The 15,837-nt window shown below is 41.1% G+C and overlaps 1 protein-coding gene across 4 annotated transcripts in view; it reads right to left on the bottom strand.

Annotated features, from left to right (window-relative positions):
* Positions 1-3,253: 3,253 nt before the first annotated feature.
* FES (FES proto-oncogene, tyrosine kinase) overlaps positions 3,254-15,837 on the bottom strand; it is a 72,759-nt gene continuing 60,175 nt past the window's right edge. For all 4 annotated transcript variants that reach the window (XM_072148415.1, XM_072148416.1, XM_072148418.1 and 1 more), the window contains 6 exons: positions 15,704-15,822; positions 9,447-9,541; positions 8,354-8,477; positions 7,225-7,382; positions 5,911-6,033; positions 3,254-3,927 (listed from right to left, as the gene is read on the bottom strand). In XM_072148415.1, coding sequence (XP_072004516.1) covers positions 3,785-3,927; positions 5,911-6,033; positions 7,225-7,382; positions 8,354-8,477; positions 9,447-9,541; positions 15,704-15,822 — 762 coding nt within the window. In that variant the 3' untranslated portion in view covers positions 3,254-3,784. The remainder of the gene's footprint in view (positions 3,928-5,910; positions 6,034-7,224; positions 7,383-8,353; positions 8,478-9,446; positions 9,542-15,703; positions 15,823-15,837) is intronic.

Genomic DNA, 15,837 nt, shown 5'->3' with positions numbered 1-15,837 from the left:
CTGCAAATCTCCTTACTGCGGGAAGGAGGGGGGGGGGGGGTGATGAAGAGTTTGCCGTACATTTGCAGCCACTTCCCATCATTCAGGTCTATTAGAGCGACGAGAATGATCAATATATGAGCCTGGATGCCAATGCATGGCAAACTGTGTATTTGGCCTGGCCACAGGAAGGTGGTCCCCTTGTTCTTGAAAGGTGGGACCCTCATATATCATGTGCAACACCCCTGCCAATACATAGGCAGGCTGGTAGTTGCGAACATCGCCCTCTCCAGGTTAGGAGCTGTCTGAGGGAGTCATGAACCCTCTAGAAGGTTCTAGCACTGGTTTCATTAGGTAATCAGCAGCTGTAGATCCTGCCTGAACTGGCAATGGTTAATTGGATGTGAGTTATCGACCAATTGCGTTTCAAAATGTACATTGGAGTGTGATTGGCGTGTTAGCTACCAACTAACCAGGATAATAAAACCCCTGGTCAGGGAGGAGCCAAAGGTCTTCACCCCCCAGCTCTCTAGGAGACCACAAGGTCAGTCCAGTCAGTCAGTGTTCAGAGACAGAGTGAAGAGAGAGACAGTGTCAGTCCACCATCAGTACTGACACTTAACTCATTTCAGGACCAGAGTCAGGAGACTCCAATCCAGAGCTGCAGCTTCCACAGTTTGGACACAGCTCCATCCCAGCCTGCATCTACTACCAGGCTGGTGAGCCATTCCTGAGGACTCCCCTCCATGACCACTACTGTAATCCGAATCTGCTGTGAGAACATTTAGGCCCGTTGCCTGCTGTTGTTCAATAAAGAACCGTGAGTCATTTTGCACAATGTTGCCTCCATCTGATCCCTGGATACAGCTGTTACCACCACAGGCTCCCCATCCATTACCCAGAGAATCATCCTACAGACACTTAGGGGTTGGCCCAGGGAGAATCAGTACATCAGCCTCTCCCTCCATATTTCTTGTACACACCACAGCCCTCCGGTCCCCATACCAAGCACCGTGACATCAGGGTGCCTAGGCCGCAACCGCCATCCACTACGGTATTCTGGGTTCCAAGCCCCAAGAAAAGGCTAGACCCCGGTGGGGGATGTTGCACATGCACAGAATTTATGATGTATACATCATTACAATGCTAATGTAAATCGCTGCAGGTTAACCACCATTGATTCTGCTGGGGCAAACCTGTAAGGATCAGGCCATGTGTGTGTCTTGGACATAGATGTATTTTACGGCTTCTTTAGGGCAGACGCACACAGTGAAAATCTTTTTTTTTTAATGGGAATGTGATATTTATTAACGGATCAGTGTTATTTATAAAAAAGCTGAAAAGTTAGAAAAGTAGAGTATGTCCAAGTCAGAACCGCTGTTTTTAAAGGGAACCTACCACCACGAATCTACCTATAAAGGTAGATCGGGTGGTAGGTGGATGTATGGGACGTGAGGATAGCCCTTTTTAGAGCTAATCCTCACGTCCCCGCTAGCCTAGCATAAACTTTATTGGCCTAATATGTTAATTTAATTAAGCGGCTACCGGGGCGTGGAGTAGCCGGACACGAGGCTACACGGCGCGGCTACTCCACGCCCCAGTAGCTGCTTTCCCCCGCCTACCCTGTGATCTTCGGCGCGCAGCTCCTGGCAGCTGCGCGCCCTCGTCCGAGAAGCCGGAGTTCTGCGCATGCGCAGTAACTCCGGCCAAGATGCGCGATCTCGGGAACGAGGCCGGAGTTACTGCGCATGCGCAGAACTCCGGCTTCTCGGACGAGGGCGCGCAGCTGCCAGGAGCTGCGCGCCGAAGATCACAGGGTAGGCGGGGGAAAGCAGCTACTGGGGCGTGGAGTAGCCGCGCCGTGTAGCCTCGTGTCCGGCTACTCCACGCCCCGGTAGCCGCTTAATTAAATTAACATATTAGGCCAATAAAGTTTATGCTAGGCTAGCGGGGACGTGAGGATTAGCTCTAAAAAGGGCTATCCTCACGTCCCATACATCCACCTACCACCCGATCTACCTTTATAGGTAGATTCGTGGTGGTAGGTGCCCTTTAATGATCACCCTCATGAAGACTTTAATGTCCATTTTAGCAGATTTTTGCAACTTTCGTGTGCAGGTCGCCTAGAACTTCCCGAGCAGCTCTCTTTGTACTGTGTAAGCTTTAGTTGCAAGTAATTGCAGTTGGAAGAATAGAATTGCTGGGTAATGTGTCTGAAGCGAGTCTGTCCCTGTGTCAGTGTGTCCCGGCCTTTAGCAGAGTTTTAGTTGCTGAAACAAATATGCTGCATGTGAATTAACCCTATAAGTTTTAGATATATTGACATGCCTATTGCTTTGATAAACAAGAAAATTTCTATTACCTTTCTCCCATTGAGCTTATATATTTCAGACCTTGAATTTGACATTTTTGTTGTGTTTATTCTCAATTACAGAACAGTTCTACTCTCTGGTCTATTTACTGGGTTGCACGGTGCCACTTTCCCTTTCAGTATTATGGTAATGCATCTTATTATAGAATGTACTCACTCAACCTGCTCACTGGAGCAGAACACAATGTTCTTTAAACATAATAAAAATGGTCCTCTGGTGGCAAGTCCTTTTGTAATCACTCATATTACCTCTATGCAATGAAGAGCGCAGCACATGTAAGACCTTGTCAAATCTACTAGTAAGCTTCAATGTAGCTTTTTATTATGGAATAATCCCTTAATGTTAGAGAGATTTTATATTGATGGCAGGTAGATCAGCTGACCATTAAATGCACAATAGAAGGAACAGGCCTTAGGCATTGAGGGGTACATAGTATCAAACCACATAGGACAAATATGTACCAGTATAAATCAAAATCATTCAACATTTGTACATCCCAGAATTTCCATTGCTGGAATATGTGATGTGTTTGAAGGATTTACAGAAAATACGTAATATGTACCACTTAACAAAACTGCTAACAAGTCAGAGTAAAAAAGGTGATCAAATATCACACGAGCAGAGATATCAAAGGGGTTTGCAGGACTAAAAAAAAGTCAATATTCTTATCTAGGAATAGTTACACTGTCACAATGAAGACGTAGGTTAGAGTTATAAGTATAGACATCCAATAATTGTATGTATGCACTTAACTGAGGTTAATAGACATTGAGAGGTTAATAGCTTGATAAAGACCTGATGCAAAATGTAGCATCTGCTGAAGCCTCACACAACTACTGTATATACTGTACATAAAGATTTCACATTACTTCTAAAATGAATAAAAACGGCACTAAATAAAATAATAACAGCAACCAATGTTTATTGCAGGTCAATGATATAGGAAAAATTGAGAACGTAATATGTATATGTGTATCAATCCAATACAGATACATTTTCTTAGTCATATGAATACCATGTGCATTTACTGTGGACATACGCTTTACTCTCAGAGTGCAAATAATGTTTGTGACATCATGAGGAATTGTGCGCAGTGTTTCAATGTGCACACACCATATACAATATCATCATCCCTTTGGATTTCTGTAAAGTAATCCTGATGCAGGATGCACTAACCTAAACTAGTATATTTCTGCTTTTCCGCTATGAGAAATGTAGGGGTGATGAGAGGAAGCACTGAAGATAAGCTCCTATGATAACAAGGCAATATCTGCTGCACAGTGAGAAAAGATGTATACCATATCTGTATAGAGCTGTATTAATGCCCCTGTGCATTATGGTCTGCAGATCCATACAGACAGCCCCACCATATGGGGCTTACTGTACACAAAATTTGCACTTCTTTCTTCTGCATAGTCTGTTAGCTAGAGGTCTTATCGATGTTTCTTCCGGATGCTGATAAGTTCCTGGTGCACAGTGCCAAAGTTTGGACGTTTCCTTGCATCATATTCCCAGCATCGCAGCATCAGATTATAAATATCATCTGGACACATATCTGGGGCCGGCAGACGGATTCCTATCAACAGATAGAAAATGTTCATGAAAGATTGACTAATTTTAGTTAAAAAAGTCAACAAAAGAAGAAACTGATTGAATAGGTAAAGGCAGTGTCCCACAAACAATCCTCAGATAGTTAGTCTGATTGGTCCAGGTATTTGGATCTACAGTGATCAGTGGGATTCTTAACCTCCATTTAAATAAATAGGCTGTTGCACAAATCTACTGTCACTCCATTCAACTCTGCAAAGATTGCAGTGTCTGGATGTTTTTGGCAGTCCGATAGAGTTAAAGGGAATCTGTCACCAGGCACCCTTTTTAAACCTCCTCCATGTCCCCACAGACAATAAATAGCTTAACCCCAAACTGTTTTAATGAAACTTCTGGCATTAGTGGTTAAAACAATAACTTATATTAAAGTTTACTTGGCTCCCTGCCAGCTTGTGTCCTGTGTCCCTGGGGAGTGTTCAGCACGGAGCACAATTCCCCTCCCTCATTCTCACCTCTGGAAAAAGCTCATCTGTGAGTGAGAAAAACCCTCCTTCTCCCAGCCACCTAATTCCACTGTATCTGCAAGAGGAGGAAGCAGGGACGGGGGCAAGGAGTGACAGGGAGAAGGAGGGTTTTTATTTTTCAAGCTCACAGATGAGCATTTTCAAAAGGAGGGAGGGGAACTCTGAACTGTGCTGAACACTCCCCAGGGACACAACTTCAATAAGTTATTGTATCAACTGCTAATTCCATAAGTTTGGGGATAAGCTATTTATTGTCTGTGGGGACATGGAGGAGGCTCAAAAAGGATGCCTGGTGACAGGTTTTTTTAAATAGAGTGTGTGACCACTATGACATTCAGCTACCAACTATATACAGCATAACAGCTTTAAACAAAATATAGGGTTTCAGCTGTGAGACCCACATTCCTAAATATGCATAGATGTACATTATTATGATTTCCATTTTCCAAATTTTCGGTTACACTTCCAGAAATGAAGAAAAACAGATTCAAACCAAAAAAACGCATGCGTTTCAGTGTGTTTAAAAACGGTCCAAGAACACACCATGTGACAGCACCCTAGAGCTACTGTAAGAGACAGTGACATTACTGGAGGTTAAAGGGGTGGTCCAGTTTCAGCAAAAAATGTTATTGTTTGTATAATGAACCATTTTACAACATACTTTCTGTATTAACTCCTCATGATTTTCCAGATCTCTGCTTGCTGTCCCTGGTCATGTGATGTTACACAGGTGCAGAGCTCATTATAACACACAGCTCTGATTACTCTCTGTGATATAACACGCAGTACACCTATGTGACATCACATGACCAGGGATATATAACGAGCAGTGCACCTTGTGTGACATCACATTACCAGAGACAGGTTTTATACACAGGAAGTAAACAATGAAATTTCATGTTGAATGAAACAGTAAACAGAGATCTAGAAAACTCAGAGGATTTGAGAAAGGGGATTCCGAAAATAGTTGCATCATACTGCATGTTCCTGACCGTTTCCATTCAATGCTGCAGTCCGATGGTTCCAACTGGAATGAGTGGGTATTGACGAATATATACCATATATGTTTACCATATATATATGCCCTGTACATTTTGCTTGGTTTTATTTTTTTCTACATAAGATCAGGCTTGTTATAAAAGCGACATTTTTCAGAATACGAATACCCAAAGACAGCTCTGATGTAGGAAGGGCTGTTCAGAGCCAAGAAAAACCCAGCAGGGGTTCTGTACACGGCTCAGGATGAAAGTTGGCTACATGATGTAATCGAGATCAGTACAAACAAGCCATCTATATTTAAACTGCACATTGCGGAGCAAAGATGGCCAGACCAGAGATGGGAGCACTGTATTGTGATCAGACTCATATATATATATATATATATATATATATATATATATATATATATATATAGGTTGCCTTGTCTGGATCACAGATTCATGTGTGATTCTTTTATTCTACTTCTTATTATGGAGGCGCTCACTCACCTTGCTCAATAGCTTCTCTAGTTTGCTGGTTGCTCATAGATGTATATGGCACTGCACCAAGAGAAAATGCTTCCCAAAGTAACACTCCAAAACTCCAGACATCGCTTTCTGAACTGTATCGACCTGGAATGAAAACACAGTGACCAAGATATATTATTGTGTCTGCGCCAGTTTTTCGTCTATCTTTGCACTAAAAAGAATGGAGTTTGCACATGTATGTAGTGTTTGCTCAACTTTTGGGTCGCGGCTGCACTTTAGAAAACTGTGCACCTAAAGGGGTATGTTAGTGCTTAGTCGAAGCTTGCACCACATTAATTAATGCCACTTGACAGACTTGTGTCGCACGCTGTATAAACTAAGAGCCCCAAAAAGAAAAAGGTGTAAAGCTGCCTTCACACGAACGTACGGCCCGGCGGCATACATTCACTGTGATGAAGAGGAAGAGTGGTGACCCCACCCCTCTCCATAGTGATCCACGGCGCCATAACATGGGAAAAGATAGGACGTGTTGCTCCATGCGCCCATTGCCGGCCTATGGGCGATGTATGCACGTCCCCCTATGGTTGTGTGAATGCAGCCTGTGTCCACACTTTCCGGAACAGCGCTGATAACTGAACACTAAACATATTGAATTATCTGGCACAACCTGCACATGAGTGAGGCAAACTTCACTACAGCAGATAGCATCACTTTTGATATATCTGGGCCAGTGTACAGAAATTCTGTGGTAAGAAATAACTTCCCCACATTGATGATAAACATTGATAAGTCTGCACCATATGCGGTTATTGCAATATATAATTGTCAAAAGAGAGAAGTGCACGTTGAGAACTATTCTAAATCCTGGGTGATTAAAAGCAGGGTGTCAATAATAAACATTTCCCTGACTGGGATACTTTTATACAGGATTTGGGTTGCAAACTTAACTTTAAGCCATTAATAGGAATTACAGATGGTCCCCTAATTAAGGACATCCGACTTACAGATGACCTCTAGTTACAGACTGACCTCTCTGCCCACTGTGACCTCTGGTGAAGTTCTCTGGATGTTAATTTAGTCCCAGGCTGCAATGATCAGCTGTAAGGTGTCTGCAAAGTTTTATTGATAATTCCTGTTCCCATTATAGCCAAAATTTTTGAAAATTCTATTGTCACTTGTGCAGATTTTTTTTTTATGGAGCTACAATTACAAAATATAAAGTTTCGACTTACATACAAGTTCATGAACAAACCTAAAGAACCTATCATGTGCGCCTGTATTTACTTTAATGATATATGCCTTACATCCTGGAGAAACAAATATTATAGACACTACCATAGTTTAGAGCTTCTGGTGCTGTCCACTTAACAGGAATCTGTTTCATTCCTCCCGTTGATGAATAGACTCCATCTGCCTCTTCTCTGGACATACCAAAATCACTTATCTTTAAGACATTTTTTTCGGTCACAAGACAATTGCGTGCTGCAAGGTCCCTGCAAAAATGCAACAGATTTTTTTATTAATAAAACAGTTTGTAACTATTTTTTTTATTTTTTATTCCGGGTTACCCCTGCATCAGGAATGCAACAATGTTACAATTTTATATAGTCGATATGTACTGATAATGCATATGTAAAAATAATGGCTATTAGATATAGCACATCTCCACACTCTTGTAACTAGTAACAGTATATGACTTCCAAAAATATTCCCCATTGGTAAGCAAACAAAATTTAAAAAATATAATTCTGAATGAGCCTTACAAACTTTGCATAGCACAATATTCAAAGGTTTTCGCCTCTTTTTAGACCCTTTTATGATTTACAACAAAAAGGGCCTGTTTGGTGATTCTCTCTATGTGGAAAATATAATGAAAATGCAAGAAGTTGACATATATTTTTATTTGAGAAGGACTATGACTTGCTGATAAAATATGTGCTGTTAGGTCAAATCAGGCGAAGTTCTAGTGACAGCATTATATAAGGATGTTATGTTGCTGTAGGCACTTTTCATTGGTTTCGACATGCGTAGCGAGTGTAAAACTGCTTCTCCTACTTCTTCTCCCTTTTACCTGCCAATATACACACGCTGCATCTTTCTTATCAGAAACCACAGAGCCTCTATTATAGTCTGAGCAGATCTGTGATAGGCCTATAAATGTCTATAACGTAATTTTTGCCTAATTGATGGCTCACATTTCATGTCGCAAAGTGTGACTTTGATCCTTCCATGAATGCGGTACCCTTATTCTTAAAGAAAGAAGTCATTTCACATACATCCATATGAAATTAAGATTAGTGTTATGACTTGGTTGTTATAAAATAAATTTGTTTTATAAAATTAAGTGTAATAACTCTCTTTATTCTTATATGTACAAAGGGAAATACAAAAGCTGTGAATTATTCCTATTGTTATACTGAGCCTGGGTTTCTGAAATACCACTGCATGACCCCTGGGCCTCTACCTGTGAATGCAACGTTTGCTTTCCAAGTATTCCATCCCAGCCGAAGCGTTCTCTGACATCCTGATTAGTTCCTTGGTTTTCAGTCTTGGACCGTCATTCCGTAAAAATGTCAAGAAGTCTCCACCTACAGGAGAGCAAAGTTACTGCAGTTTTCTGCCACATTCAAGTGAATAATTTGCGCATCACCTTACCCACAGTATATTATTACAAGAATGAGAGCAATATAACTTGGTGGGATAATGATATATAAACACCAGTAAATTGCCAGTATTGTGCACATGTAATCCAAATCATAAGGAAAAGTTATAAATTGAGCAATACTGTTTTACAGTATTCAAAGGTTAAAAACATGTCCTAGAGTATTTCCACTTTTCCAATTAAGAACATGTGCATATTTGGAAGAAATACGTGTGTAGGTGTATTCATAGTTAAAAGGAATAGCTCTTACCCTGTAGATGAGCAATCATTTGGCCATCTAAGATGCATGTCCCCCAAATATGAAAGTTTAAAGAACTTTTCATTACATAATGATTATGTAAAGATAATGACCCCCTAACTTGTTATTATCTACTCATCATCAGCAGAAATAACTAGACAAGAAGTTAACCAGTTTGTTACTACAACTTAGATATGGTGTACTCATAATATGAATTGAGAATCCCCCCCACCCAGATCTCTAACACCCATTTTGGATGGGGAACCATGTAAATAGTTGCTTTCTCTATTATGCTTAAACATGCCAAGATGCTGTTAGTATGTTTCTTGTGACTGCTACTGCCATTGCTTCATCGCCCCACAGTGCATGTCCAATATTAGGGTTAGGAAGCTCAATATATGTCATGTAACCTAACTCTCAGGAGGTCCTGCCATGTCTACAGCGGCAGCTCTCCATCTCCAGTAGTGTGCATATCAATTCCTGGTCATACCAGTTCCTGGTCTGAATAAATGGCACATGACCACTTAGCCCAATAATTAGGTAGACAACCTCTTATCTACATTGAGCAGAATGAATGTTACCACCTTGGGCCACATGAGGGCAAAGTAATGTTTCATTTTTGTGCAGGGTAAGCAGCAAAATCATCCATGAGCTTACCCTGTACTAACTCCATGACAATATAAATTGGATGCTTCTGTGTACAAACTCCAATTAGTTTGACAATGTTAGGATGACTATACTGCTTCAAAATTCTGTAAAAAAAGGAAAATGGTGAAGGAGATTTAATTAATAAAACAACTGCAAGCAGCATTGTTAGTCCAAAATAAAACAGTACATTGAAGGATTTCAGTACATAGAATTTATTTCAACAAATTATCTTTAGGAAATGTGGATGGGGCATCCTTATTCACTACCTGTTAACTAAATAAGAAGCAGCATTCCTATCTCTGTACAACTGGGTTCAAAAACCTTCAGGAGGCATAACGATCATGGTCGCAGGGGGTGTGACTGGGATGGGGCCAAAGGTGGCCCAGATGAGAGCCCAAGAGAAGGGATAGACAATGAATTCTGTGTGTGTCTTTAAAGAAGACCTATCAACAGATTGATACCCCATGCATGCTGGTAAAGGGTTAAAAGTCCACCCCATATCACCTACAATTATGTGCCACTGAGGCACTCTACCTTAAAGGGAGCCTGTCACCAGGGACCTCATTTTCACTATAGACAGGTTGCAGAAGCTTATTACACCTGCAGTGCAAATCTGCCTTTCTGCCTTTTCTCAGCATTTGCATTACAATATAATTGTGTGTTATAACTTACCTTGCACCCTGACAAAATCCTGGGGTAGTCACAGAGGCTGGGCTTTGGTTTGGATGCTTTTCAAAAAACAACATGTGGCTTGTCTGTGTTACTCACTCCTCAGAGCTTGGCCCCCACCTTTGTGCTCCTGTACAGCTTCTCCCTCCTACTCCTTTACAGAGATCACAGTCTGGTCAGCCTGATATCAGTGGGGGAGGGACAAGCTATACAGAAGAACAAAGATGGAGGCAGCCTGCAGCTCAGACAAGTCACATTTTATTTTTTGAAATGCATCGAAACCAAAGTCTAGCCCCTGTGACTACCCCAGGATTTTGTCAGGATGCAAAAGTAAGTTATAACACACAATTATATTGTAATGCCAATGCTTAGAAAAGGCAGAGATGTAGATGTGCACTGCAGGTGTCATGGGTTACAATTTATTACAATCTGTCTTTAGTGAAAATGAGGTCCCTGGTGACAGGCTCCCTTTAATTTAAGCTGTTTTTCTAATATGCAAATGAGTATAGAAGAGTCAAATTCTCAAGAGAAGAGTCATGTTTTCTCCAGGCTACCAATAAATCATGCCTCCTTCTTTTGATTGACAGCTCTGTGTCTCTTCAGATCTCAGCCTGAGAAGAGAGGAAGTCCTTTCCCTTTTCACTTCCTGTCCTTACCAAAATGCTGTTCCTCTCACTGCATTGTGAATTTAGCAGTTAGCATTCTGTGGGAAACTGCAGATCTTGCTACCATTGCATGCATTCCGCAAAGCATGGAAATGTGTCTCTGCCTGCGCTGCTGCAATGGAGGCCAAGGTAAAGAAGAAGCTGTGGGGAGTACCAGATCGTGGAGGTCAGTAATGATTTACTATCAGTGTTTTTCTATGATTGCATAGCTGTGAACTGAATTTCATACTTTCATAGTCTTAAGATCTCTGGGTCACTGAATATAAGCATAAAACTATTCTAACTATGTACTGTACAATTGGTTAGATGCTTCTGATAATTCATGTTTGAAACTGTGCACGGACATTTTTTTTTACACTCCAATTAGGAGTAGTCTAGAAGGCTTTCCCATGGGGTTTACCTTGCGTTTCTAAACGCATGGCATCCACATGTTCAGTTTTTACTATGCAGTTTTTGAATCCAAAAGTAGGTGTGGATCATAATGATGGAGAACATATAATTAATAGAAGCTGCTCCTCCTCTTTTCAACACTCCACTCCTGATTTGGACATCAAAAACTGCATCTGAAAAACTGAATAATGTGTGGACGTAACACTACAGAAACAGTGAGACCTCAGCTGTTCTTGCATCTTGCAGGAAGGTGTGACCATGTGATATGTGTGGAGTTACTAAACTCCACACAAACTGTTGATAGATGGTCTTAACCTCTCTCGGACCACCTGCTGAGTTCTAAAGTCCGGAGTCTGCAGTGACTCGGGAGCAGGGCCAGGCTGCCGCCGGGTCTAAAGAGTAAATCAGAGCTGCTGGGTTTATTCAGACCCTGCTCTGATCAGCATCACCAGTGACAGGTGGTCGTTTCCCTCTGTAACTGCGGCTCTTATAGATGCCCCAGTTAATAGGGCAAAACTTGTACAAGAAAAAAAATAAAGTAAAAAAAAAAGTGAAAATCTCCCCCAGGTGTCTATTATGACCTCATGGGGGATATATAAAGTAAAGACACACATACACAAAAAATATTAACAAATATTTATAAAAATACATTCACATTTCCCCATACAATAAAAAAAAAAAATTCCCGGCTATACTACAAAAAAACATCGCCATAGTTGCCCCGTTTGCCAGACACTATACACTCACTTCCTGCCAGCAAACAACAGCAGCAGCAAGACTTACAAAATCCAGGCAGATAAGTTCTTTAATCTAGGAGAGGGAGGGAGACACATCAGATCTGATAGTGTGAGAGCAGAGATGTAGCAGAGCTGACTGTGTCATTGTGTGATATATATCTCATGGATCTCATCATACCCCCAGTATATAGCCAGAAAGTCCCCCCAGTGTACAGCCAGCCAGTACCTCAGGTATATTGCTAGCCAGTCCCCCAATATATTGCCCCCCTGTCCCCCGAGTATATTGCAAGCCAGTCCCTCTAGTGTATAGCCAGCCAGTACCCCCAGTATGTATCCAGGCAGTCCCCCCAGTATATTGCCAGCCAGCCCCCCTAGTGTATAACCAGCCAGTTTCACCAGTATATAGCCAGCCAGTCCCCACAATGTACAGCCAGCCAGTCTCCCCAGTATATTGCCAGCCATTCCCCCAAGTGTATAGTCAGCCAGTACCCCCAGTATATATCCAGGCAGTCCCCCCAATGTACAGCTAGCCAGTCCCCCCAGTATGTTGCCAGTCCCCCCAGTATATCGCCTGCCAGTCCCCCTAGTGTATAACCAGCCAGTACCACCAGTATATAGCCAGCCGGTCCCCCCAATGTACAGCCAGCCAGTAACCCAGTATATTGGCAGCCAGTCCCCACAATATATTGTCAGCCCGTCCCCCTAGTATATTGCCAGCCAGTCCCCCTAGTGTATAGCCAGCCAGTAACCCCATCGGAAAGGTAAGTACAGGCGGTCCTCTACTTAAGGACACCCGACTTACAGACAACCCATAGTTACAGACAGACCCCTCTGACCTCTGGTGAAGCTTTCTGAATGCTTTACTATAGTCCCAGATTGAAATAATCAGCTGTAAGGTGTCTGTAATGCATCTTTATTGATAATCCTTGGTCCCATTACAGCAAAAAATGTTTAAACTCCAATTGTCAGTGGGGCCAAATTTTTTTTGTGTCTGGATCTACGATTATAAAATATACAGTTTCGACTTACATACAAATTCAACTTAAGAACAAACCTCCGGACCCTATCTTGTACGTAACCCGGGTACTGCCTGTATAAAGTTTATTACTGTATTTTTATATACCCGAGTGCTGTAGCTGTGTAGTTATCTTGGTTTTGGTAACATATGTATGGAATAAGCTTTGTTCTGGTGTTTTTTTGTATAAAGTAATCTTGGTTCTGATACCCTACGTATGTAGTAATCTAAATAATCTAGTAATCTATTGTTGACTCTAAGTAGTAAGCTTAGTTCTGTTATTGTATCTATATAGAAATCTTGGTTCTGGTATGGTGTCTATGCAGTAATCTTGGTTCTGTAAATATATATCTTGTCCTCTCCCCCTGACACACACGCCACTTTGCAAAACTGGCAGAGAAAGGGTGATTCATACGTCTCCTCTCCTAGAAAACTGGCGCAGAAGGCATAATGAATCTTCCCCAGTGTATTGAGCTTCCTGATTATCCTCTGGTGACACCTATAGGAGTTGGGCACATCAGAATTTAGGGTTAGGGTTAAGACTCTAGCAGTGACTCCCTTTATACATAGCACACGCACACGAGTTGAGAGGGATAACTGTTAGATTGGATGTAAGTTCAATGATAGGGGCTTTATGTTTTGCACATTGATGAGGCTGTCAAGTTACTATTGTTCCAAGGATATAGACACTAAAACCTCAGTTTAAAGGAAATCTGATTCATATCCATATAAAGCATGTCACTTACTGTATATATACTCTACAGCCAGATAGTAATAGTTTTTTATGGTCTCCTTTTCCCAAAAGAGATGTTTTAAAAAATATGCTAAATAGCTGTTGCCACAACCCCTCCGGGCTTCAGCGGCAATTACAATAAGACACCCCCAAGTCTACTTGAGGCTCATTAGCATATTTGTAAAACATCTATTTGTAGAAAATGGAGACCATAAAAAGGTATTACAGTGCCAGATCCTGCATCAGGGTTCACAATAGATTCAGTCAGAGACGCTGATTTATGAATCAGACGGTAGATTGCCTTTAAGGGTCAGCTGACTAGGTGGTTTTTGACCTGGAATTTGTAGTTTTCTACCTGTATTCTGCATGGAATGTTTCTTCCATTGAAATCAATAGGAGGCTGCTGAGACAAATAAGCCAGTGTGAATTTACCGGAAAAAAACCTCCCTTTGGCCGCATCTGAACGCAGACAAATAATACAATAAATTTTGTATTAAAGTTGAAAAAAGAAGAACTTTCAATTCTCTGGCACATAACAGAATATTTCACCAAGGTAACCAAGCGTTCTAGAATAAAAATTCCATGCTTCAAGTCTCCTATTTCCAGAATACAGAATACTTGGATTGAGCCAGCAGTTGTGAATCAAATCTGAAAAAAATATTTTAACACATGTCCTCTTTTCTAAGTGAATTGAAGCAAAATGCAAAAATTCACAGAAACAGGAAGTACAGGAAGTTTATGAAACAGAATTTCCTGATTATCTATCTAAACAACTCTTCTATGTATCGAAACATGTGTTCCAACGTAATATAACGGCTTCCTATGTTTGCCTAAACTTTTTCCTAGAAAATGGATGTTGCAATGATATCCAATACAGGTAATCCCCGGGTTGTGTACAAGATAGGTTCTGTGAGTTTGTTCTTAAGTTGAATTTGTATGTAAGTCGGAACTGTATATTTTAATCGTAACCCCAGCCCGAATTTTTTTGGTCTCTGTGACTATTGGATTTTAAAAATGTTGGATTGTCATAAGAACCAGGATTAACACTAAAGCTGGAACATCTGATAACTGTTACAGCTGATCATTGTAGCCTAGGGCTAAAGTATTGTAAATTACCAACATCCAGAGGTCCGTTTGTAACTGGGAGTCATCTGTAAGCCGGCTGTTATAGGGGACCGCCTGTATATAAGTTTTTAACTTTTCACTGGAACTGCTCATAAGGGGCTTTTATATGGGTGTTCCTGGAAAGTTTCCCATATTAGGAAGTGTGGCTATCACTATAACCATGATTGTAGGAAACTTAATGGTAGCCACCATAAACCTGACATGAAAGTCAATAATAGAGCAAATAGAATAAATCCCAGCTCAGATATAATTTATTGGTGGCTTTTAGTTTAAACAATTGGGCCTTTTTCAAACGCTAATATCAGTAGATGTTAATGGATAGAGTAGCGCATTTATAGGCTCATACATCAGCACCTGTGGGAGATGGCGACTGATACCTTTTCAAACACAGGGATAGGCAGAAATTAGTACCGCAATATATGAAAATAACTAATACTGTATTACTTCATATCTAAACAAAGGTGCCTGCTGCCAAGATTTCTATGTGCACGTCATTAATTCTGGTTCCGTTTTTCTTCTCATCTGGTTAAACAGTAAACTCGCCTTTGAGGAGGAATAGATGTTAGGTGACAAACTCCTGTGGAAACCTTTGTATATGTCTTTTCCCAGTATTTGCAATGTTCTTTTGTCCAGACCTAGACCTGACAGTCTATTCATGCGTATATGGCACAGGTGAAAAATTAATCAATATCAAAGCGTCCACTGATTGTAATTTGATATACAATCTGAGCACCTAATGACTCTACATGCTGCTACTGTGTCAGATCAATGAGCGGTGCCTGGATGTGTCAGCTAGGCTGTGGAAATTGAATGAAATTAATAGATGTGGAGCAAGGAGAAGGAACAGCTTGCCTGGAACGCTGCTTTGTATCTATAACGGAAAATCTAATTAAAGACTATACAGGACGAAAGACACAGATCAGTGTCCTTACCTGGCTTCAGACAGAAACTTGTCCTTTAAGTCTGGCGGCAAAGTTTCTCTGCAAGTTTTAACCGCAACTGGTGTGTTGTCAGCAAGAAGACGACCACTGAATACCTCGCCAAAATTACCCTGTAAGAGAAATAA

Source organism: Engystomops pustulosus, chromosome 4, assembly GCF_040894005.1.
Source record: "Engystomops pustulosus chromosome 4, aEngPut4.maternal, whole genome shotgun sequence".
In the NCBI taxonomy this organism is placed as follows: domain Eukaryota; kingdom Metazoa; phylum Chordata; class Amphibia; order Anura; family Leptodactylidae; genus Engystomops; species Engystomops pustulosus.
The sequence above is the reverse complement of the archived record's forward strand: the minus strand, read 5'-3'. Positions and strand labels throughout refer to the sequence as shown.